The sequence below is a fragment of the Melanotaenia boesemani genome, chromosome 19 (genome assembly GCF_017639745.1).
Source record: "Melanotaenia boesemani isolate fMelBoe1 chromosome 19, fMelBoe1.pri, whole genome shotgun sequence".
Taxonomy (NCBI): domain Eukaryota; kingdom Metazoa; phylum Chordata; class Actinopteri; order Atheriniformes; family Melanotaeniidae; genus Melanotaenia; species Melanotaenia boesemani.
The window spans coordinates 15,378,505-15,403,816 of NC_055700.1; the positions used below are offsets into that span (position 1 = coordinate 15,378,505).

At 39.0% G+C, this 25,312-nt stretch overlaps 2 protein-coding genes across 5 annotated transcripts in view; both read right to left on the reverse strand.

The window, feature by feature from the left end:
- The window catches only part of LOC121630329 (WD repeat-containing protein 70), a 40,817-nt gene extending 38,771 nt beyond the window's left edge, over nt 1-2,046 (reverse strand). The window contains exons 1-5 of one of the 2 annotated variants that reach the window (XM_041970576.1): nt 1,990-2,046; nt 1,127-1,186; nt 967-1,050; nt 430-538; nt 44-323 (exon numbers count right to left, since the gene is read on the reverse strand). In XM_041970576.1, the coding sequence (XP_041826510.1) occupies nt 44-323; nt 430-538; nt 967-1,050; nt 1,127-1,186; nt 1,990-2,014 (558 nt within the window). In that variant the 5' untranslated portion in view covers nt 2,015-2,046. The remainder of the gene's footprint in view (nt 1-43; nt 324-429; nt 539-966; nt 1,051-1,126; nt 1,187-1,989) is intronic. The other variant, XM_041970577.1, reaches the window with a different exon arrangement.
- A 922-nt stretch (nt 2,047-2,968) lies between these two features.
- cplane1 (ciliogenesis and planar polarity effector 1) lies at nt 2,969-22,810 on the reverse strand. Of its 3 annotated transcripts, XM_041970616.1 has the most exons (50): nt 22,699-22,807; nt 22,227-22,372; nt 21,993-22,128; nt 21,794-21,913; nt 21,247-21,479; nt 21,027-21,130; nt 20,788-20,944; nt 20,578-20,681; nt 20,107-20,289; nt 19,730-19,979; nt 19,459-19,659; nt 18,538-19,310; nt 18,203-18,393; nt 17,906-17,986; nt 17,651-17,815; nt 15,864-16,031; nt 15,542-15,773; nt 15,258-15,394; nt 14,951-15,168; nt 14,706-14,870; nt 14,183-14,330; nt 13,983-14,092; nt 13,750-13,899; nt 13,543-13,654; nt 12,470-12,782; nt 11,282-12,376; nt 10,939-11,090; nt 10,762-10,847; nt 10,606-10,670; nt 10,115-10,346; nt 9,699-10,040; nt 8,933-9,616; nt 8,662-8,843; nt 8,490-8,574; nt 8,326-8,395; nt 7,834-7,968; nt 7,574-7,642; nt 7,358-7,443; nt 6,854-7,073; nt 6,462-6,727; nt 6,275-6,371; nt 5,966-6,151; nt 5,721-5,763; nt 5,484-5,615; nt 5,229-5,409; nt 5,074-5,138; nt 4,856-4,987; nt 3,978-4,093; nt 3,607-3,863; nt 2,969-3,413 (listed from the first exon to the last, which is right to left on the reverse strand). In XM_041970616.1, the coding sequence occupies exons 2-50, from the start codon at nt 22,305-22,307 to the stop codon at nt 3,258-3,260; spliced, it is 9,666 nt and encodes a 3,221-aa protein (XP_041826550.1). In that variant the 5' UTR covers nt 22,308-22,372; nt 22,699-22,807; the 3' UTR covers nt 2,969-3,257. The 3 variants fall into 3 exon arrangements, with proteins under 3 accessions (XP_041826550.1, XP_041826552.1, XP_041826553.1); XM_041970618.1 differs by having other exon boundaries at nt 15,864-16,028; nt 22,227-22,810; XM_041970619.1 differs by having other exon boundaries at nt 5,229-5,406; nt 22,227-22,809.
- Between the last annotated feature and the right edge of the window lie 2,502 nt (nt 22,811-25,312).

The following is a 25,312-nucleotide window of genomic DNA, read 5'->3' on the forward strand; positions in this document are numbered from 1 at the left end:
GAAGCATTGTATTCCAGAAGTAAAGCCAACTGTTTAGACATACATCATCATCGTCATCTTGTGTCTGTCCCTCATGGGTATCATCGTCGTCGTCATCATCATCATCATCATCATCATCATCATCATCATCATCATCGTCGTCGTCGTCATCGTCATCACTGTGTGTCGTCCTGCTCGTGTAACCTGGTGGAAGAGGTGGGCCCACAAGCTCATCATCATCCTCCTGGGCTGTATGTTGAGGAGGTACCGGAGGTCCAATAGGCTCGGAGTCTGAGTTAGAGTCTGACTCAGTACCATTACTGCTGCTCTCATTTTTCTGTACTCTGAATTAAAAAAAGGAAAAAAAAAGAAAGCAAAATATTACACCTTAATAGCCAAATTGATATTTTAAAAACTCCAAAACATGTCAAGTGAGAAATCTCATCCCACCTAGAAGAAGAAGCAGCTGCAGCTTTTTCTCTCTGACTGTGAACTGATGGTTTGACTGACTTGGAGCTCTCTCCTTCCTCTTCCATCTGAGTCACCTTCTGTCTTTCTTCTGAAAATACAATGGTTACAATAAAGCAGCTGTCATACAAAAACATGAACACATACTTTACAGAAAATGAAGTTCAGACCATGTTTGAACCTGGTTGTCCATAACCTATGTGCTCAAACATTTTCTGCACTTGCCCTTTGAGACATGCACTAAACAGTACTACACTGTCATTCTTTGTGGGTTGCATTCTCACTATTGAAAATACTCCAAAACATTATGCCTAGGTTCATGGCACAAGATGCAGGACATGTCATGACATTAAAAGTAAGCTGCACAAATCCGTTTGCCATGTTCAGGGCATGTTGATGATAGTGATATAAAAATAAATGTCAACACTGTAAAAATAAATAAATAATAATAATACATGTGCAGTGCATATGTGAAAACAGTCTGCACTCATGGGGTAATAAAAGTGATGACAAACTTACCCAACACACGCTGACTCCTCTCAATAGCTGTTCGCCGCGTCTGCTCAAAAATGGCATTGAAGTCAAATGTGCGGGCTTTCTTTCCTACAAAGTACAAATGATTCTTAATTAATATATGACTGTAAAAGCTGAAACTATTTCCATGCTGAACTTTACATACCAAACCCAGAGAATCCCATGACAGATCCAATGTCTCCATCACCTTCCATCTTGTCTAATGCAAAAAAAGAAAAAAGGGATAAGCTCAATATTTAGCAAAATCTGATTTATTCCATTTCTCATAATGAATGTAATGACAAGTTCCTACTACATGGATGCCCAAAGTAAATGGTGGCATTACTATCTGTATTGTATTGCTTTCTGTGGACAGCTCAGTTTTAGTAGTGGGAGACACTTTACTGGTGATCATTGTTTTATGTAAAATGGAACATTATTTCACAAAGTGAATATCCACCTTTCAAAATACACAGCTGAATAATAATGATATTATGGATTCAAACATATTAATACAACGACATTACCAGATGCATAAGGGCATAAAGATGAAGTAACGCATTTACAGCACTACCTATTATCGTGGTAATTTGATTAAGATTTAGTGGATTTAATTGTCCACCAAACCCAGGCTGAGTTTAGAAAATTATGCTTAAACTTATCGTAACTGCTGTTTGGCATGTTATGCATAAAAACGAGTAAAGCTTTGTAATCAGCAATTAATATTTGCACATTAATCATCAAGAGGCTTATGTGCAATAATAAAGATTTAAATATCAACCATTCGTTGTATATTTTAGTTTATGGTTAAAACTGAACATAAGTAAAACATAGAAAAGTGAGCAAAGCTAACACATTAAGGCTAGCTTAAGAAGCCACGGTTTATTTTGAAGTAGTTTTTCTATAATAATGTAACTAGCATCTTCTGACGAACGTCAAGAACAGTGGAAACTAAGCAAAAACAAGAAAGTCGTTTTTAACTGTTACATTGTAGAGCTAAGCGATGCAGAAGAACTGAAAACTTTCTACCTTCATCCCCTTTTCTGGCGTCCATGTTTTTAAATACGAACGCTTACCTTTGACCCCCGGAAGTGCCTCTTCTTCTTCTTCTTCTTCTACTGCAGCTGCTGACTCAGCAGAAGAGACGCTGCTGACTTTCTGGCAAAGCAGAGCTTGATTTAATTAACGAAAAGCTATGTCCTGTTTATGATTTTATTTTTTAATTTAATTTCTTTTTAAATCAGAACAAGACCACTTCACGTGGCTTCACGTAACAGTATCGCGGGACTCTTAGGATGCGATAAAAATGGAAATTTATTTTCTTTTATTAGGGATAAAGTACTAGTTTAAAGTAAAAAATGAACGAGGGGATAAATTTAGGTTGAGTACAAAAAAAGTAAATAATAAAGAAAACTTATTTTGACATTACTAAAGGCAAAACCCAAATAATTTAACAGCAAAAGTATAATTCCGTAGGTTATAATGTTGGTACACAGTTATCAGAAATATGTTTAACTTCCATGTCCTTTCACCAGAAAATTTTAAGTTTGCATATGTACATCTAAATAACCTTGATGCATTTTAGAATGCAGTTCTGTAGACCTATGAAGTCCAAAATAAAGTTTTTAGGCTCCAGTGGACAGATGACAGTGGGCATGTCAAGAAAAAATCAAGGTGCAACAATCTCAGAACTAAAAGACCTTTGTAGTATAAATAGATTTAAAAAAAAATGCAGAAAAAAAACTGAAAAGCTTTTATCTGGACAAATAAACAATTTACAAGTTGTTATGCTGGCACTGTCAAACTGAGTTCTACTTCAAGTTGCCCACACAAGGTGCCTAAACTACTGACTTTTTCCCCAAAAGACAACTTTTGACAATGGTTTCCTAAAAGTCTGTGCTGAAAAGCAAAACTGAGTAAAAAAAAAAAAAAAAAAAAACTGGATCATATAAACAAACATGAATTCTTTTCTTAGGACAACCAAGTATGTACAAAAAGTACATACAAATATACTTGATGTATTTATTATCAGTTCATTAATGGTGTAATAAAATAAAATTTCTATAAGTACAGTTCTAATATACAATATATCTAACAGGCACATAGAAAATAATTTTTCTTCTCTTCTTCTACTTGAGTGTCCACACGGCACTGTCTTTTGTATTTTATTTAGATCTACATAAATGTATTTTTTCTTAATTCCATGAAAATTAAATAGCAAATTATTCATTTGTGCATGTATTTATGTGTTATAAATACACCATGTATTTATGTATGTAATTAGTTTTAATTTATGCTCAGTCTTCTTCTCCAGCCACCATTTTCTCAATAGCGTCCCAATCTATTTTGCTGAGGCTGCTTCCTGCACACTCAGAGAGATTGTCCAGCCAGTCCATCTCTGAAACACCACCTATGGCAACATCATCTGGCTCACCCGATAGACCTGCCGAAACCTGAGAAACAAGCAATACAGCAGTGATGAAACACCAAGTTATCTATCAGCAACTTCTTCTAAAAGAATATTTTTTTAACAAATATACAAATACAAATAAAAATAGATATTAAACAAACACATTTCTGAGACCAGCAAAGAGGGACTGAGGCATAAATTTCTGTTCACAGTAGAGGTAAAATTTTGGTCCTTACTATATCAGAGTCCTCCAGCCTGATAGATATTGAACGGTCCACCACTGCTGTCTCTCTAGCTCTGCTTTGCTGCCTCAGGATCCCTTTTCCTACAGCAGCTCCTCCTGAATAAGTGCTGTTTAACCCCATCCTTCTCCGATACCCAACATGCTGCTCCTCACTCTGGTTGGCTGTGTGAAGCTTAGCTTGTCTCTTAGTGTTGGTGATCATGCCACGTCTAGTCACCTGAGACAGACGGTCCTCTGGCAAAAAGGTCACTAGAACCACAAATCACACAATTTAAATTTCTCCATGGAATGAAATAGAATACATTCATATAGATTAAAATTTTACATGTGAGAAACTAATTTAGTTTAATATGAATTAAATACCCGGTCGATTAAGTCCTAGTCTCCTGTGGAGATCCTCGGACAGTCCCTCCACAGACTGTGGATGAAGTTGGGGTGACTCAAGGTTTCTTTTATCATTGACAGATAAACTCTGAGCCCTGTGAGAAAAAATAATCCCCCCTATTACCATACAAGATTATCATCTTCTTTTTTATTTACATCATGATTCACTATATTATTTCACAAAGGTTTTAAGAATTTATAAATATAAAAATGTTCATGCATGACACAGTATCATGCAGCAAACATTTGATTGACTGATTGGTGGAATTTCTTCTGCATGGCTACTGTATGTGCACGAGCATGAAGTCGGTTATTAGTGACAATTTTAAGCAGTAGAAAGCAACCATTTCTGAGCATTTAGCTTCACACACTACAGCTACATAGCAACAGCCCACCTGTCCCAAACATCCCATCAAGGATCTGAGGTAACTTAAGTTTTGTGGAGTGTGACAGCTTAGCTGAATACTCAGCCTGCAGCCATACATCTGTAGATTCTCTTAAAGCTTTCATATTTCAGTTACGGACGTATCTGTTCTTTATTCACATTATGTACTGGGTAAACACTTTTGCAAAGCACTCCTGTCTTGCCCTAATCCACACAGGGAATTTCCCACCACACCAGCAAAGTACCTGTGCAGATCACAGAGGATTCTCAGACAAACACTTATAGGATTTAGATTTGTTTTACTGTTTATGTTTCTTTATATGAAGTCAACTGTTAATTTTAAACAACTGAAGGCATTATTTATGATGTTATACCATGATTAATAATTCACTCTTAGCTGACATACTAACTCAGAATATAATTATAAATGAATGAGAAACTATTCTGCTCAAATTACTGTGGCAGAAGATACCTTTGAACACTGCCAGGGGGTGGAGCTGAGGTCGATCGTGTGGTTGAGAGCACTGGAGGAGAGGTGGCAAGGTCACTGGCTAAAGAACAAGCCTCAAGCGTCCTTTGGTTATATTGCTCTAGAAGCGCGAACCTTTAAAGTCAAATGGAAACTACAGTTTAAACCTGTTTGTGTAAGTATTCTGAGTACTGTGTAATGTAAATATTGTAGATACTTACTTTTCTTTTGTCAATTTTTCCGCTCTGGTGCTCAAAGTGTTTGACTGATTTTTGTTTGTTGATTGCTGCAGAAACCCAGTGAACAATGTGAATTTCATCACAAAACATAAACAGAGCTTTACAAAACGGGGAACATCAGTTAAAAAAATTCTCACCCCAATCACAGAGACAGGAAAAGGCTTGAGTTCTTTTTCTCTCAGGCTCTGTCTGTGTTTTTGATAAGCAGCCAGTTGTTCCTGTTGCTTTCTTCTCATCCATATCCTCAGCTCTCTCCTCTCATCTTCAGGAAGAATATGTTTCTGAGATGTCCTGCTATTTTGCAGCTGGTCCTGCCTGCTGTGGGCCATATAATCTATCAGCTCGATGACGATCACAGCTCAAATAGCGCACAGTTTTAGTCAACACTGTACCTGGTATGGTGGGGAGTCTGTGAGGCTGACCAATTCCAGTCAGTGGGAGATAAATATCCTTCCTTTATCAACTCGTCTAAGATTTCTGCTGTATCAGATAGCCCAGTCTGACCCAGATCTTCATCTGTCCATCTACAGATTGACAATTAGAGGAAATAATATTCTAAATTGAAAGAGAGTGTAAAGGTAAGCACATCAATAAAAATGTTTTAGGGGTTCAGATCATGTTAAACTTACTCATGAGATTCTCTGAATGCTTCACTGAAGTTATCTTTGATTTCTGTAGGCAGGTGAAAATATTTCTTTAGTATTGATTGAAAGTAACTACAGATGAGTGCAAGAACTCATGGTCCATCTAAGAGATGGACCGTAAGTGGCCGTTCACCTTATATTAGCAGATAATGACAACCTGATTTTGGTGGAATAGAAACATAAAAGTGATTATAAGTCGACTTAAATCAGTTAGTTTATTTAATTTTTACCTGGTGGGGTGTGAATGTAAGAAGGACCTGCTCTGTGCCTAATAGGGGATGCAGAATAATGAGATGGCTTTGTTCCAGGATTGCCAAAGTTATTACGGACCACATGTTCTTCCTCTTGATGTTTCTCATCCTCCTCATAAGACTTTAGTTCAGTTAAAAGGTCTGGATCAGATCTTGGTGTCCATGCTGTTGGAGAAAATATAGAAATGATTTTAACAGAATTCTGCTCTTGTGTTTAGTCCTATTTGCCTTTTGCTCTTGTTTAGAGAGTGACAATGTTCCTAACAGATGAAAAGTTTTAGGTCATACCTTTCAGTGGGACAGAGAGTCTAACTGTTTTCTTTACTGCTGAGGTAGTCTTCACATCAGCCATGTCTGAAGAGAGCTCTCCAACTGTGTTCACTGGCTACACAGAGACATGGAAGAATAAACTTAAAATGATATGCGATGTTATATAAACATATCAATAGCATGAGAGCAAAATGTTATTAGGTACCATTCCAGAGTTTGAGAAATCCATTTCCAGATGATCTGCAATCTTCTGTAAAGCAGTCAGCTGGGCATCCAGCTCTGACAAGCGAGTAGAAAAACTGTCAGAAGGAGGTGAGAAGGAGGCTCTTTCAGGTAGAACACTCTGGGTCTTTATGGCTCGACAGATCTCCGAGTCAGATGGATCTACCATCACATTCTTAGGTGGAGTGTTTCTCTCTGAAACCCCACTGGGCATTTGGTAGCTGAATAAAAGTGGTGCCTCAGGGATATCTAGGATATAAAAAGTTATTTAGATGAAGGAAAGATTAAACCATCGGTGCACTGCTGCAACACAGGGATGACTGTATTCAGTCTGAAGACACATTTGTAAAACCTTAATTAGAAATGCATAAAAACCTGTGGGAGTGGTGGGTTTAAGTGGATCCTCTGGAATAGTTACTGCAGCAGCTCGTCCAATAACAGAGGTTGCGAGAACATGAAGCTCGGCAGAAGTAGGAGAGGAACGGTGGTCGGAGGAAACATCTTGTGTGTCTGGCCTAAAACATGGCAGCAGATCTTCATGCTGAATTACATCTTCTAGATCTAAGACACTTATAAACTGGCGACCACACAGATCCTGCAAAATAAAGCCAATAAAACAAACAAAATTTAGACAATAACGACTTAAAGTAAACCTTTCAGAATACAAAAAAATGTGCATATTACTTTTTAAAAATATTAACAAGAGTGTAATGGCCAGTTAATCCATGGATACAAAAAGACATTTTAAACATGTCATGGTAAACGACGATGCAGTAATGACAATAAATCCACAATAGTGTACAAAGTTTCTTTAGATGCAGACACAGAGCAACTTAATGTTGTAAGGCTCCATCTGTGATGCTGAATTTGGACTTTTACCAGAATCTTCTGTGTGTCCTTTGAGGTTTCCTCTGAATCTTGAACATGGTCTTCATGATATATCTGACCATCTTTTGAACTTTGTGCTGGAATTTGAAAATACACAAGTTTTTGTTTTGTTTTGTTTGGTGTGGTTGTTTGTTTTTAAATTTTTTTGCAGAATTTCCTTCCATAAAAAAACAAAAAGTAGAGTGACATCCTCTTAGATGGGCTTACATGTAGGTCCACTGGTTATTATAGAGGCTTGAGCAGAGACAGTTTTATCCACAAACATGGGAGGACAAACTGAAAGAGAACCAATTAAGTTAATAACACTTTTAGTGAAATGTGCACTTAGGACAACCTTTATTCACATGAAATTCAGACAACACAGGCATCAAATTTATGCTGGTAGTTTGATACTTCTGGCTTAACATTGAGGTAAAGATGCTAACATTTAAAAACATGTTATTTGAGTCAGCCCAATGCAGACTCACCTGGTTCTGTGTTGGTAAAAGCATCCTGGCACTCTGGAGGTTGTTTACTTGTGGAAGCAAAGGCGTGGAGCTCAGCTGAAGTAGAAAAGACCTTGTCCAACAATCTCTGACCAGTCAGCAGAGAATCAGAGGATCCTGGAAATAAAGAAGAGAAGAGCAACCGAACTTTCAAAAGGACAAGATGAGACTTCTATAATGAACTTTAATAATTATTCAAGGATTTAGAAATATTCTTTACATTCCAAATAAAAAATGTGGCAATTACATACTAGTTGTGGTTCTCCTCTGAATAAACTAACTGTACATTTGCAACTGAAGAACATAGGTGTTTATTCTCCTCAGGGTGGGTAGTAGGGTATGTTCCTTGCATTTTTTAAATGACTATATATATATATATATATATATATATATATATATATATATATATATATATATATATATATATATATATATACTAACATATTTGACCAAATTGTTTTGTTGTGTAATCACCTGTGATGTCCTGCACAGTAGTGATCTCTTCAGCAACCGGACTCTCTTCACTTACAGGCACATCTGCTGCCTAAATATACATTAAAGCAAACACATTAAGATGCTTTAGCAACTTAATATTTGTAATAACAAAGCAGCTATTATTAGGATTGAAGTGGGTCTACCTCTTGAGTAGGGATGATGGAGTCATTTGGTCTGAATGTGACCCCTGTTTTTCTCCCCGTTGCCTTTTCCTCTCTCCTCTTCTGCCTTTAAAGGACAAAAAGTGAGAACCTTCAATAAAATAATCAGTGGCTGGAAAGAAAACCACAAACCTTAAAATAAATAAGTGATTGCCTCTTGCTGGGGGTACAGCTGGAAGAGTTGATAGGCTCTCGAGTGCTTCCACTAGGCTGGTCTGCTCTGAGCAGCTGCAGCCGAGGATCTTTAGCATCCCATCGCCTGATTCCTGAACTTGTTAACTCCGCCACAGAGAAAAGACGAGTCACTTGTGTTGAAGGAACTGCCTGAGGCAACATCTGTGGTAGGGACAAATATGTCAATTGCAATAAAATTAAATTTAGTGATACTAAATTTAAAAATCTTAAATGATTGCAGGACTTCTTACTATTTTGGGGGCAGACTCAAGATGTAGAAGTTTGATCATTGGTGTTTCTGTCATTGGAGCAGCAATGAAAGCAGGTCTAGAGTAAGATGGTAGAGGTAGTTTGGGGAAAGTGGTGCTGGTGTGTGGAACCTGCTGCAATTGCAGCAGACGAAGGCCTTCCATTGGTGTCTGTGTGTGAGCTGGAAAAGCAGGAGGAAGTAGAGAAAACCCTTGACTGCTGGACGTCCCTGATGCCCAAATCTGGGAATGAGAATTCCTGGGAGTTGGATCATGTGGAGGATTAAAGCAGAGATGTTTTCTTGAAACTGAAAACCCATCACTTTTCCCCCCCCTTTTCTTCTTCCAGGTGGATTGATCATCTTGTTTAGACTTGTGCTGACAGGATTGAAGAGTTTCAGGGTTTGTGTGCAGGGTATGTGACTGTTGTGCTGGTGGACAGTGTGGGGTGCTGTGCTGGGACATCAGCGGGGGGTGATGAAGTTTAAGTAACTTTAGGCCAGGCACCTGGGAAGCAGAGTCATTTGGTGCATTACCATTGGAAACCAGTAACACAGGAGAGCTTAGACCATTGTTAACCCTGGTTCCAGTGGTGGCCAAGAGTCCCTGAGAAGGTGGTATTAACCTCCTGCTCTCCCTCTGCTGGATGTCTGGAGACTCTGCTTTGACACAGAGAGGCTGCATTTCCTAAAGAAAAGAGAACTTGAAGTAATTTCTGTTGAAAATTAAACATAATTAGTCACAATTAAAGAGAACTTATCAGTAATACCTGATAATTAACACCTGTAGCATCAAAAGACAGACATTGATTGGCATGGTACTGGCCAGCTGATGAGGAGGTCTTAGCTGAGCTTTGCATGGCAGGCTGGTCTGCAAACCTGAGCTGGGGGTCACAATTTGGCACACATGTCTGCATTTGAGATGCTGCAGAGAAGGTAGTCTGAATGGGTAAGACATTTGGTTCAGGGATCAGATTGGCAGCAGAAGATGAAGGCACATTAAGGTGTGAGGCGTTCCTATTAGACTGGGCCGTAGAAGAGTTCTGCTGGACTAGTTGCAGGTTGGCAAATGTTGCTTCTAAAACATCACTCAGACTCATATAGTTGACATGCTGTAAAGAAAAAAGAAGTCAGTTAATGTTTGATCTTTTAGTCAAACCATGTCCCTTTATCAGTATGTTCTTACCTGAACAAGTCTGAGTAAGTCTTCACCTAATCGCTGTCTCAGTGATGAAGTGGTCAGTGGCAGATTTGGGGTTGTAGACTCTGCACTGGGTGCACCACCAGAGAAGTTTTGTGGCTGGAACACTGGAGGATCAACTGTTGTGTTTGGGAGCTGCACTTCATTTAATTCAGAAAGTTCTGCATTAACATCTGTCTTTGGTTGGACAGTGGGAGGAGCTGGATGTCCACTGTGGCTTTAAAAACAAAACAAACCATTTCAGCAACTAGCTTGTATGTTTTAGTCCGTGGTTTCTAAGTAAGTTATATGTTTTCTATCATTTTAACAGTTGTTAATGATAAATAATTAGTTTACTGGCATAGTGAAAATACACATTTTCATAATTTTTAAGAAAAGACTGCTTTGACTTCAGTGACATATGTAGCAAAGATCATCACAGAAAAAACTATTTCCAACCTCATATGTAAGTAAACAATTTTATATTTCAAACTTACATGGAGAAGGAACTGGACACAGCTTCAAGTTTTTCTGAGTAGTCAAGGTCTGCAAGCTTTAAACTCTGGAAAGGGGGGAAAAGTACAATTGTTTCCATCTTTGTGACAGCCTGAATTAAAACATGAAGACTGGGAATATTAATTGGATGTATTAACCGTTTCAGATGAGCAGATGTTTCCAGAAACGTTCCCACTCGAACCAGAAGATGACAATCCCAAGCCCTCACTGTCACTTGCTCTGCCTTTAAATATTAGACATACCAAATAACTCTCCTCGTTGCAAAAGTCTGCATAACAGTAGCTCTTATGATCCGGCATAACTCTGTAACTTACCTTCTTTTTCTGGTGTAACATCTAAGACATCGAGAGGCAGCTGCTGTGAACTGACGTGTCTCTGTTGTGAATCAAAGGCCGGCTGAACGTGGTCAGCAGGGAGATGCGTTCTCTGAAATGTCAGTTCCTCTGCTTCATATGTATGGGAACCACTGTAAGGAAACAGAAAAACGGTTTAAATCCAGTGGACTTTTATAGGTACAGTAAGAAAAAAATTAGTTCAGTAGGATTTAATGTGATATTTGCTGAGATGCTAATTTGTGTTGGTCAAGAAAAGATTGTAATCTTTACAAAACAAAACAAGACACTGATAATCCATTATGAAAAACACATGGGCACTCACAATGGCTCTCCTTGCAGATTATAGTCGAGACCAGTGACAGGAGTGTTGGCTGATCCAGGGTAGCCTGTATCCACACTGCTCTCCCTCTCAAGCTTTCTATCCACCTCAGGTTGCAGCACAGGGGCAACAGTCCATTGCATTTCTGGAACTTGAATGCGGGAACAGTAACCCTTATTCCCAAGTAGAGAGGTGTGCTTCCACTGCAGCAAACTCAGGGATGTGAGAATAGCAGGTGCTGAAGCTTTAACACGAATCACAACTCCTTCATTTGCAGCTACTTTTTTATCTTTCTTCGTTTTACTGTGATGTCCAAACAGCACCCTTCTATCAGCCCAACGTACCATCCACTCCAGTAGTCTGCCCAGCTTTGGAAACTGAGCCTCTAATTTAGGATCGAGGCCCTGCTGCAATTCTGTCACAGCCTCCACAGACACAGAGGACCCAGACATCAAACTTTCTGAGGGCTGTCCTGTGGTAAACACATTCTGAATAGGGCTGATTTCTAGACCAAGATCAACTTCCTTTACTCTCTCTAAAGGCATATTGCTTTGCTGCCGGAGGCCAAATAATCCTTTTTGCCTCCTGGTTCTATGTCCAGACTGCGAGCTGACAGAAAGACTAACCCTGGAAATGGGAACTTCACTCCAGACAGAAGAAGTCTGCAGCTCAGATGCTTGGTTTTCTTTCACAGGTTTGTAGCAACAGCCAGCTCTGAACACCGGGGGGCCCCTGGCTGAGTGTTTTTTCAATGGACCGTGTCCATCTCTTTGACGACGATGGATGGTGGTGAGAACATCAAAGGTTAGAGAATGAAGTTCTCTCTCCCTTAGCTCAGAGCAGAAGCCCTTCAGCAAAGGTAATTCACTGCCAGAGTCAGCTCCATCAGAACTATTCTTTTCCAATACATAACTGAGAAAGAGTTCCAGAAAATTCAGATATTCCTCATCTTCTAGCTCAAACTCCCAGGTGCCAACCACTGGTATGGAAAGTTGCTGCTGTTTGTCTTTGCCTGTCTCACCATCCTCTTGAATGGCATTTTGAGTCTTAGCAGTGGTCTTCTTAGCATCTTTTCTGCCTCTTTTTGCACATTTGTCCCTGAAAAGAACAACATAGATCCCAGAATAAGACAGATCACACATATATGAGTTCAGAGAAAATAATGGCTGTGTTACTTTTTCTCATGACTACCTGGTCATGAATCTGTAACGCTGTTCAGAAGAGACAGCCTCTGATTTAGTCTCTGCTGGGTTGACATCACTGCACATCGGCTGGAGCTCACAGTCAGTTACGGTGCAAGTGCTCAGAGTTGTCCCCAGTGATAGCTGCCTTAGCATGGCCATCTCCTGTCTGCTCCCCTTGTCTTCCTCTTGCTCTACTTTCTCCCACAGCTGCAGCACAGGAGGAGCCAAGTGCCTCTGCAGACGTGCCAGATGTTTTCTTCTTTGTCTGAATTTATCTTGAATGACAATCATCATCAACTCGTTCACTTCTTCTTTCTCACCTTTTAGAAAAAGGGATGATTAATGCAGAGCGCAGGGATCATATGCAAAGTTTAAATAGCACAAGCGCACAAATCAGACAGCACATGAGTTTTAACTCATCTATTTTTCTTAAATTGCCTTTACTTTTTAGAGAATGGTTGAGATTAACTAGTTTTGCCATCTAACAAGTTTAGGGATTCAAAAAGGCAACTTGAAAATGTTTAATATCCATCAAGTTACTTAAGGAGACAGACATGTACTTAATGTCCAAGACAATGGTCTGTTTGGCAAATTTCATCTGAAATTCTGCAAGATACAAAAAGTTTGAAAGGGCCACAGCTCATAAATTATGAAGAAATTCCATTTTCTCATTTAATTTTTAGTTTTTAACAACATTTGTGGGTATCTGTGCAGTTTTAGTGCTATGGCTATATTTTAAATAGGTAACAACTGGCTCTTAAATATGGCTCCAGAATCCAGAAACAAAATTTTTATTTAATTTAGTCAATTCACAGACACCTTCATCCAAGAACTTAAAAATGAGGAACAACATTTGAGCTTAAGTACCGTACTTTCAGTGTTTTTAAATTTATTAAATAAATGCCTTTAGACATGTAGTCTCACGTGGCATAAATAATCATCAAGAGAGTTTTAATGTATAAAATAGTTGTATATTTTTAGATGCAAGTGTACTGTCAAAAATCTGAACTGATTTCACCATAAAACTCTTCTAGCTGTACATTATTTGAGTAACTTAATAATAAACTCAGGTGTTTATACCAAGGACATTGCATTGCTTCAGCCTTTGCAGCAGTGAGTTATACTTCTCTCTTAAAGGCACTCTGACAGACTCTTCCTCCTTAGGGAAGGCTCGTACAAGAGTGTCAGCCACCTATAAAGAAAAGCCAAGAATAGAAAATGCATTCAGTCAAGATGTGGGTTTTTGTCCTAAAAAATAAAGTCTTTAATTAGACAAAGAAATGTTACCATAGATACAGGAGGTAATTCAGAGATGAGGCTAAGTAGTATGTCCTGCAGGATTTCTTCAGCATTGAGAAAACAAGAGAAAGGCAGAAGACGACAGGCCCAGCAGAGAGCATCAATGCAGGCTGAATTGATTTCTGAATCACCAGAAATCTAAGGGACACAAAATACACATGAACGCTTTCATCAGCGGTAAAGATAATCCTAATATACATGTGACATACTCATAATCATACCTGTTCATCACTACTGTGCTGTCTGGCTGCCTGATACCTCCTGCAGTGAATGGAGAGCTGATCCCTGACATGAAGCATCCAGCATAAAGCACACAGCTCCCTAAAACAGGCTTGTGGTAGAAATAAATTAATAAGTATGAAATTTCCATAATTAGATATTTGATTTTGCTATTCACAGATTACTATAACTGGCACACTACCAATAGTATGAATCGTGTCACAGTCGAGATGACCATCTTTTTTAGGTCCCAGTCTGAAATATCCACCACGGCTAATAAACTTCATCAGTCCTTCTGGAAAAGCTTTTTCCTCCTGAGCAGCTGAAGGATAGGAATACTTCTTCTTGATCTGAAATCAACATCAGATATTTGTACTAACCATCTGAGACAGGAGGGGAAACAAGAATCACAAACTTCTGACTCAATCACAGTAATATCCGTGTACTTTACTCTTTTTTTTTATTTACAAAATATGAGCAACTACAGTTAATCTTCATTTTGACACTAATTCCTGTTTTAAATAATGAAACAATGAAGTTCCAGTAAGACAAATTACAGATATTTAGAAAATGTAAAAAAAAAAAAAAAAAAATCAATTGTTTTAAGAAAAATGTCACTTTAAGTGAATGAATTCCTTTAATTTTTGACACAAAAGGTTCTTAGCAACATTAAAAACATCTCATTGAATCGTTTTAAAAAACTTCTTTGCTTCATTGAGATGTACCTTGTAAAGTATGTGTCTGGCACGGCGCAGGTGACTGATGTACCACTGGGCAGCAGGATGACAACAATGACCAGATTTCACAAGTAAAAGTAATCTTTGGAGAACCCCAGACACTTTGTGTCGGTATGCGACTTCAGCGAGGTGCCCTGTTGTCCCTATTTGGTCCTGAACAAGAGAAACGTTGAACATTTTATCTTTTTAAAGCCCATGTACATCCACAGTGTGCACCTAGTACATATCTTTACCTGCGTGTTGGGAGAAGGCTGCGGGCAATAGAGGGGCGGGGAAGGAAGGTACAGTCCAGTGGGCACCAAAGCAGGCAGGGAAGAACACATCGTCTTGGCTGTGTCCAGCAGTGAGGACATGGGGGAAGACATAACATTCACTCCTGCCATAACTGAAGCCTTCAAAATTTCCTGTATGGAAGCCTGTAACAACTTCCAGTCTTCTCCTTCCAACGGATCTTGAAAAGGGGAAAGAAGATAAAGATTGAAATGAATAAGTTCAAATCCTATAAGGATCATAAACATACAATTATGAAGTCTAACCAACCTGTGAAGCTCTTGTCACCATCTTTATCTGTGTATTCTTGTGAGTCAACTTTTTTTACAAGAAGACACTCCAGCTCAGCCTGAAAGATGCTTTCTGGTTTTAAACTTGTTGGCAGGTGGAGTTCCCTCCTTCTGAGCCTGTCATAAAAGATACCATGTACATGAAATAAATAAACAAATAAATAAACAACAGAACTACAGTTATTATATTTTAGTGCTAGCAAATGAAACAAACAATGCAGTCATCTATTTTTGTTTTGTATTGTTTTATGATTTCAAACTGACCAAGTGAAGTCAAAATGCTCTGTGCAGTAACTGGTATATGCCAGGCTCAGAGACACTGCTGTCTTCCAGTCTCCCAAATGATAAGCCAACCACACAGCCTCAGGAAGCAGCCCCCCCAGCAGGAGCAGGTCTTGGGCATAGTTCACTGTCCACAGCTCTGATAGATGCTGCTGTCGAACTGCTCGAGACACTTCCTCCTGGCACAACGGGACCAAACGCCCAACACTGGGGGCTGAGAAATGGTACACATAAAACCATATAGCAACAGGCATATGGTAAACAAATCATGTTTTTAACTGGTAAGTGATATTTCCAAACACACCATGAGGCATATGTAGAGGAGGGAGGACTGCCACATTGTGAGCAGGCAGAATACAGAGCGGCTGGTTGGTGAAGTAAGAGGCCATGAATCTCCCAAGAGTCTGAACCACTGCACAGGCAGCGTCACTGTGAAGGTCCTTTGGCAGCCATGAGCAAGGAAGAGATTCTGCTGAAGAACACGAAGGCAGTAAATTAAACTTCTGGTGTAATCTCTGTTTATAACCATAGAGTTGGATTTATGGTACATCAAACTGCATGTCAGATACTTGGACAGCACTCATTTCTACCAGATGTGTGAAGTAAAGTGGGAAAAGGTAATATTAAATTATTTGTCTGTTGTTTCTCAATGTTTTTTTTTTTTGTTTTCTTTACATTTTTCATTTCTATAACTCAATGCAACATGTACAATATTCCTTTGGAGAAACTGTCTAAAAGAGTGTGGCACAATCCCATTTGTCTCCCCCTTCTACATCTTTATGATAGTTGGCTTTTCACCGTGAAAGACATGTTGGATTTTGAACAATCAGACTTCATAATGCAGCCCTTGGAAAGAAAAAATAGGAGGCTCTAAAGGTAGGTTGTCCAAATGGTGAGATGCATCTTTTCATTATATCTCAGTCATTCATACTGGCAAGGTTGAGACCTCTTGTTATGGGCATGGTGAGCTGTAACTTTTAATATAATGTAACTTGTCACATATAAGAAGCACAAACATAAAAAAAAAATGTGCATTAACTTGTGACATGATTGACTACATAAAGCAAAATCCATGTCAGTGTGTGGGTTGATTAATTTTTTCAGACTGATTAGTCCAAAAAGGATTAGCACCTCTGCCATTTACATCGCTTATAATTAAAAAAGTAATTAAAATGCAGAGAGCAGATTAACCACATCATCTACAAAGAAGGACATTCACTGTATGTCCCAAAATCTAAATAAAAAGCATCTATCGTATGAAGTCACTGCATGTGTGGTAATATAAAACTGAAAGTAGTAGTATTATTGTGTATTGCATTTTCAGCTACATGTGTACTGTTTTGAATGTTTCCTTTTCTTTTTAATCTCTGCTCCAGTATTCCCAGTTCAATTCATGATTGTTTTATTCTTATTTTTCTAGTAAAAAAGGTAACAGATTTTTTGGAAAATGTAAATTAATGATTAAAGTCTTTAAATAAATGTATATACACATAAAACTGTATATATTATATTTTATTGATATTCTCCAAACCAGCCAACACAGCCAAGAAAATCCTGGGTTATGTCAGAGCTACAGCAATGTTGAAATAATGTCTGCAGTAATAGATTACTTTCTATACATTACTGCACGATTGTTACAGTCGAGCTCATGCCAAATCAGTTCATGGTAAGAATCAAAACTAGGTATCAAGTTAATAACTTGGCAGAATATGACACTGATGCATTTCACTTCAAATTTACAATGACTTTTTGCCTGAGCTGAAGAGGGGGAGCAACTGTGATAAAGTTAAAATACGTCTGAGACAACTGGTAGTGTTGCTTCTGCCTGATCCTTGTCCATGGACTTATAATGTCAGATTATGAAAAAAAAAAACTGAAAAAGTTTCTAATGTATCTCATATGAAAGAAAGTCTCTATTAGTTTTAGTAATCAGTAATGTTTGTGGACCTGCCAGCACAAAGGGCACACAAAAGTCCAGCTGTGCAGATGTAAAGAAAGACATTCAAATACACAGTGCAGTGCTATTTTACTCCATGTTATATTCTTATTTTGGGATCCAATTGCAATTAGGAATAATTAATCATAACTGACCTGTAATGCAAGTCAAACTGTCTTTCTGATGCCCAGTCCTCAGCAGAATCAGCTGTGCCATGTGGTCTCCCAATTCCTGGGCTTCTCTCAGATGATACTGTGATAATAGACTGTATAGAAGTGACAGGCAAAGCCGTGTCTCCTGGAAGATACTACGTCCACAACCTAAATGAAACATATATGATAATTATTTCAGAGTAATTGTAACCATGTAGAAGGGTAGGATGAAATTAAAACTAAAGCCTTGGCTCTTACCTTTTTTAGCCTCTTGACAGATTTGTAATTTCCATGTGTCTGCACTTTTTGGGTACAAGCCATACAGGAAAAGATGTTCACCTGGTTGAGAAGAGTTACATTTTAAGCTGAACAGCAAGTTATTAATATTTAGACATAGCAAAGTTTTTTATTTAAATTGAGTCAAATTAGCTTTAATCTTCTATTTAGTTTGTTTATAGTTCATTTTCAGAATAAAGATATTTCTACACGTCTAGCCATCACATTTTACATACATTCACTATCATCACATTAAGATTCGGTTCTTTTGCTTCCTACCTGGGTAACTCCGCAGTTCAGGGCCCTCTTCTAGCATTTCTCCTGTAGCCTGCAAAGCTGTTTGGATTTGGGACATGATGACAGACAGCTGGTGCTCCTCATCTTCCCAGCCATCACAGCCTTTAAATCTTTTTAGTTCTTCTGCATACTGCTGGGTGATGTTGTATACCAGTTGCCATACTCTTAACAATCTGGCAAAACAAAAAAAAAGCCATCACTCCTAAGTTTTGAGGCAACTTTATAATCAAATAATCAATAACACAACAAGAAAAATAGCTATCACTGGCAAAGAAGGTTTGCTCATAATTATTAATAAAGACAAAGTCCAAACAGACCTGCTAGAGGGTCGCTGGGGAAGAGGCTGAGCCTGATGTGCAAAAATGGATTTGTTCTTCGGGTCATCCTGTAGCAGAGGCACATGGTATACATCAGAGGGCATTGTATGCGATGCCTGAGAAGGAGATTGCTTCTCTGAAGACCAGACAGTTTTCTGCTTCAAGCTGTAAGTGTGATCAAGGGAATCAGAGACCAGCTGTAAGATATCCAAGACTCTGGATAGACTTTGGGATGATATGTGGCAGTGACCAGTCTGGTAGGGATGAGGAGTCAGCAGAAGGCGTGCCATCATTTTGCTGAAATCCACCACCAGCCCCAAGCAGTGTGGCCCATCTAAAGAAATGCTATCCCATGGAAGGAAGGACAGTAGGGTTTTGATGAGATGCAGAAAGCGAGTGGAAGCTGAGGTATTGTCTCCTGCATGAACCATGGAGCAGGACATCAAATGGAGTAAAGCAGCAAATCGAACCACACAGCAGAGCGTATGTTTCAGCAGAGGAACTCTGTGTTCCACAGCATTTCCTAGAGACATACAAAAAGCCCAGGCCGTTAATAACCTGCTCTGAATTTTCCCTAGTTCATGGTGGAGAGGAATCTTCTTCTCTGTTTCAGTAAAGTCTTGATCATAATCTGGGCCAGCAACAACAGTATCAGTGTGGGTGTCCAGGGCATGGAGAGTGTCAAACATTGAGGCAAACTCCAAACGACCTCCATCTTCCACATGAGAGCCAGCAGGAACTACATCCAAGTCAGACTCATCTTCAAAAAGAGCCTAGGGAACCAAACAAATAAAAAATTTTATTTAAACAACCTCCATATCTGAATCAAGCTACAGTTGTGACAGATTATTTAGTCAGTGCCAAACAATTTTTTATGATGAACCTAAAACTTCAGTTTCCTGTGAAATATTTTTAAATGACCTGCATGTTTTCAAGAAGCTCCTTGGTACCACCCAATGTCCACTGGTCTTGCAGAAAAAGAGGCAATCTGGCTCCATCTGTACCCGCTGAAATGACTGATTCTGTGGTGTTGGGTCTACATGTAACGGTGGGTTTGAACTCTTCAAGGCTGCTGTCCAGATTCAAGCAAGATACAGACTCCAGCCAATCCTTTACATGACCCTGAAAAGTATAAAGGTGAGTAGACTACACAGACAGGATGGTTTAAAAAAAGAAGCCCCTCATTAATCACCTGTGTTTTTTCCAGTTTGTGGGTGACCTTCTCAAGATCTTTGCAGGCGTCTTTCAGAAGTGACTTCAATAAAATGGCAGGAGAAGGCCTGCCTAGCACCCGCATAACTGTAGCCATGTAGCCATCAGAAACAATGAGATACAACAGCCGTGGATGCCAGGTTACAGAATACCGCTGCCTCATGATATCTCGCACAGACATGCTCGAGCTGGACAGAGAGGCTTCCCCATTCCTTGCAGACATTGGTGACCTGTGGAGAAAAGTTAGTGAGCAAAAAGGTAGAAATAAGACATCACAAAACATCATTCTAAACAAACACATAATTTTAAACAAGCACTAACAAGTGAAAATCAGAAAAACTTCAACACAAAGTTTACCTGTAAGTGACCAGCGGGTGCAGGGGCAGGAAGTGGGCAGGACCAAAGTCAACATTGCAACCAGAGCTTGTTAGCGTGAGAAGTCCTCCAAGACGAGCCAATATAAGAAGAGAGCCTCTCTTCAACACACAGGCCAAGAAAAGGCCTCCAGGAGACCAGCTGGCACTGCCCACCCAGTAGGATCTGAAAGAGAGTATATGTAAAGATACATTATTACCAAAAACATTTATTCAGATCCACATCTGCGTATGTAGCCATGTCTTGACAATAGAGGTCAATCTTAACAAAAATATGGATATATTATTTTAATTTTCTAGAGATACCAGGATAATAACATGCAGTGCTATTCAATTCCATCATGGCCCCTCCTACATTTAGAAAAATGCTGACTATCTACATAAGCGAATGACTGACTGATGAACAACAACAAATAACAACATTTGCTCCCCATTTTTATTTATGCATACTAACCGGATATATTTAGATGGGATCTCCACTCTTTTACTCCCACATCCTCCAAGGCCACTTGATATTGAAACAAAATTCTGTGTGCTCACAAACAGAACCTGCGTAGCCTGCATCCCAAAAGAAGAAATACAAATTTTTTAGTTCTGCTTATCAATGGACCTGAAATAAACCGAGTGAAATATATAAATCAGAGTAAGGAGACCAGATGCTCACCTTAGGCTTTCTCTGGTTCAGGACTATGGCTAACAGTCGGCCATCTGGGGAGAAGGCTGGTATCAAGGCCCCTCTGGACTTGACAGGTTTGCAGGGTGGGGTGAATTGAGACATGGGGTATTTCTTGGTGGCCCACTGTATGCTATAACCAAGAGAACTACAGAGAAAAAGTGCACATTTAACAATACAATACAATACCCAGTGAGGGTTCATTCTGACATGTGAACCTGTTGACTTACCCCACCCCGACACTGCCTTCTTTCCACTGAATTTTAAGGACAGTGATGATAAGCTGATTTCCAGATGTGAAAACAAAGGCTGATAAACAAGTATCTCCCATAACCTAGGAGAGATTAGAGAAAAAGTTATACATAATATAAAAGTAACAGAACATAAAATAAGGTCTGTAAAACTTTTATAGATTAAAATGGAAATGTGTAATTAATTCAGTATAAGGACCTCTGTCTTGATAAAGATGACATGTTGGGATGCTTCTTTATCTTGTAATGAAGGTAATACGGTCTCTTTAAGGGCCTGGATATGTGCCCACTGTCCTTTGACTGGGCCATCTCGCAGACCTGTCAAATCCCTCGCATCAACACACTGCCACAGCAAGACTTGCCCAGTTATGGCTAATATGAGCACACGCATCCCATCCTCTGAAACCTGGAGAGCAAGCCTTGAAGAATTCTCTGTGGAAATACAGACAGCATTGGTTAAAGTTTTAATTTTTAATTGAAATGCACATCTAAAATGTAGTGTAAAATAATTAATTAGAATATACAGAAAAAAAATCTTCATTAAAACAGCTATCCCTCTAACAAAAGTTATCTAAGGTTGCACATTTAGCAAATGACAGACTAATTATTCCTATGCACATACTGATAAAATCTATTATCCACAAATTAAAGCAATTGTAACATAAAATAAAACATAAATAAAACTTAAACCAGGAAGTACTCTTCACATTTAATGTCATCTGCAATGTGCGTATTACAGTATGCACCTTGAGCTGAGGTAATGATCTGAACCACTTCAGGGACTGCTGCAGCAGTCTTCAACAAATCCCTGTCCCTGTTCCACAGAAACAGTTCTCCTGACAACAGAAGCCCGCAAAGCCACATTCCTGAGAGAAAAGATAACAGACAAGCATGTATGATTGATCTGAAAACCCTGATTGCCTTGAGTTAACACACTAAACTCACCATTGTGGGATGAAGTCATCGTCAACACACTGTTGAGCAAAGGATGGAGTTTGGGTGTCCGCTTCTTGGTGCGCCCAGACACCATGTTGATCTCGCTTATCCGTTTGTCATCTAACAGAAACACAGACTCCTTCTCCTAGAGATACAGGTTTACAGTCATCTTCTTCTGATGATGATAGTTCATTTTAGCAAAACTACTTAAAACACTCACTGTCAACAACTATCTACCCCTACCTGCCCCAGCCAGCAGAATCGCGGCCATGGTTTCTTCCGTTTGATGCTCGATGATAAAACAACCTCCAATTTCAGCTCCATGTTTAAAAAACAGCATCAGCTCTCCTTTGCGATAACGCATTCAAGAGTGTTGTACGAGACTGCAACTCCCCAAATAATATTAAGTCGTATAAAATAAACAGCAAGTTTATCGAGTACAATGTAAACAAACTACTAAGTCATAGCTAGAAATATCTAATTGTTTAAAATCCTATTAAATCCTTAAAAGTTTATTATCTAAAGTAATAATAATACTAAAATATATAACCGCGCACCTGTCTAAAAGTAACCTTAAATTAAGCCGACAAAAATCATCACCAAATGTAACTGTACCGTTACCGTAGCATTAGCAGCCTAGCTAAATATGTTAAATGGTGGCGAATTGGTCCAAACAGACACATTAACTTGACCATTTCCACCCCACTGGTTATACTCGCTGTCTATACTTATAACAGATATTACCTATAATGTCATAAAACAAACGTTTTTAATGTAACACCGCAGATAATCGTGAAGTAGTTCGAAACTCCCTCCGCTTCAGTGGCAAGAAATTTTTCCCATGATACTCTGGGAGGAAGCCATAGAGTGTTGCCGTAGGAACGTAACTATTTGCCTGGAACAGTGGATTCGCTAGGTTACAACACCGGCTCAGGCCGGTGATGATGCCGATTTGGCGGAGTCTGCACTCCATCCCGCTCAGCGAAGTTTTTCGATGCGAAGAAAAACTTAATCGTTTTGATCAAAATGTCATTCATTCCAATCAAAGCATCAAACGGAAAAACGACGTTTTTCACAGTGCACATATATTACACTATAAACTAAAGAAAATAGAGAAGACCTAAAAGATTTTTACTCTAAGCCTGCAGTATTTCCTCTCAATTCAGTTAATTTCCATTCAGTTTAATTCAGTTCAACTCAGTTAAATTCAGCTATCACTGTAGACAACAATTAGATCAAATTCAAGGATCACACATCTGACATAGCAATAGAAAGTGCAATAAACCCAAAGTGCTGTAAATAAACAGTGTTAAGAAGTCCAGTTCACAATTATTGTGGTTGTATGGAAGATGTATGAGGGGGTTTGACTGGAGGGTAGAAAGGGGATTTAAAGAGCTCATTGAGCAGCCACACTATCTGAGGGTATAGACTGTGGCTCATTCTACTGGTTCTGGCTCAGATGAACCTGTATCTTCCCCCTGAGGGCACCAGCTGAATGTACAGGGTGTGCTGGGTCACGCAGGATAATGTTCACTCTCCTCAGACAGCGGCGGGTGTAGATAGAAGTGCTCTCCTGGAGGATGGTCCCACTGATTCTCCCAACTGTTTTCACCACTCACTGAAGCACTTGTTGTTCAGCCTTAGCGCAGCTGGAGAACCACACTAAAAGTTTGTAGGTCAGAGCACTCTATAGCAAAGTAACAGAAATTCAGTGAAGTTCAGTTTCTGTGGAAGACTAACTCTCTTCCATTTCTTTAGGTAGTAAAGATGCCTTTCATGTGGCTGTGACAGTGTTGGTGCCCCAAGTCAGATCATCAGCCTTAGGGAATTGAAACTGAAATATTTTTGTATATTTATGTGAAGGGTCCCACAGTTGTTTTCAGTATAGGGTCAATCAACTCAACACTAGGATCAGGTGAACAAGATGAGCTGTCTAAGCAAACCATTGAACATTATTTTCTTTCTTTGATTGATCTTGCTCATACAGGAAGTATTGACGAGCATATAAATTTGCTTTTCTTTTTCCTTATGATCACTGCTCCTATAATGTTTTGAAGTGGCCGGTGACTTAAAAATATCAGTTTACTAACGACTATAAACTGATTATTACTGATAAGTTATAAAAAATTTAGACTAAAAGTCATGCACAATTCTGATCAGCATTTTTAGTTGCATCTGTATGTTTTGTCTTTGTGCCCAGTACACTACTGTCGGAAATCAGTTGTCAACAATTTCTGCATGATATCGTTGCACAACTATAAATTTGCCAGCAGATGGCAACATGCTACAAAGGAGACTCATGCTTGAAAGTATATCAGCATTGCAAAGTGCTTTTGAGCAAATAGGAAAACCAGTTCTGACTGGAGCAGTGAAGATCACTGTGACAGATAAATAGTAGCATAGGAGGCTTTTTGTACTTTGTCTCTTAGCTTTTGCACATATCTCTCAACAAGGACATTTTTCTCTGAGGAACTTGCAGCCCTATTAGCTATCTGGATGTTTGTGTGCAATAAGTGATCTTCTCTCACTATAACCTTGCTTTGAGTTCTGTGGACCCCTAAGCAAAAAGATCTCTTGTTAGCTTGTTAAAGAGACTTATTAGGTCTGCCCTCAGGCCCCTGCTGGTATTTAATTACCCCTGCAGTCTCTTCATTTCATCATGATGGAGATGACAGGTGCCATTGCCAATAGGTGAAAAAAGGGAATTCAGCAGACCTTAATTGGTTCATTTGCCTCTGCCTGCAAGGCGCAGATGGAGCTCTTTATTACTGTCACTGCCAGGTTCATTCTGCTATGATGAAGACCATCTTAAGAGGGAGAGCTTGACATCCTATGAGGGCATGATGACATGGCTTAAACAGAATCAGTCTGAATGATCAAACAACCAAGTCTTCAACCAATAAACAGGCTTTCAATTTATAATTTTCTGTTCCCAGTTTCATATAAGCAAGACTTGCTAAAGCTTACAGTCATCCTTATAATCTAACTGGCAATAAGGATTTATTGATGTCCTTTGATTATTATGTTTTTGTGTGCTTGCATTGCTGTGTGTGACTGAATAGTTTTTATTTATAGAAAAGTATTTATCTGGTCATGGAAAGGACTGGAATACTCCCAATTGTGGTATACTGTGGACCATGTCAACATTATTAAAAAAAAAAAACACAGGTCCTCCATAAGCTGCTTAATGAATGCTTTTTTACCTATAAAGCTTAACTTCAAAAGGTCATGTTTGGTGAATGTGCCTCCAAAACACGCTAAAGTAGACTCCTTACTCTCTTTTTAACAACATGTAATTAATCTGAGAACTCTTTCCCATTTTCGTGTTC

What these genes read in the sequence shown, in the direction of transcription:
- cplane1 (XM_041970616.1), bottom strand. Translation starts at nt 22,307, where the DNA reads ATGGAGCTGAAATTGGAGGTTGTTTTATCATCGAGCATCAAACGGAAG. An exon ending in TTTTACCAACACAGAACCAG is followed by an intron (nt 7,643 to 7,833) that starts GTGAGTCTGCAT and finishes GTTCTCTTTCAG; the next exon opens with TTTGTCCTCCCATGTTTGTG. An exon ending in TTACATTCACACCCCACCAG is followed by an intron (nt 5,764 to 5,965) that starts GTAAAAATTAAA and finishes ACCTGCCTACAG; the next exon opens with AAATCAAAGATAACTTCAGT.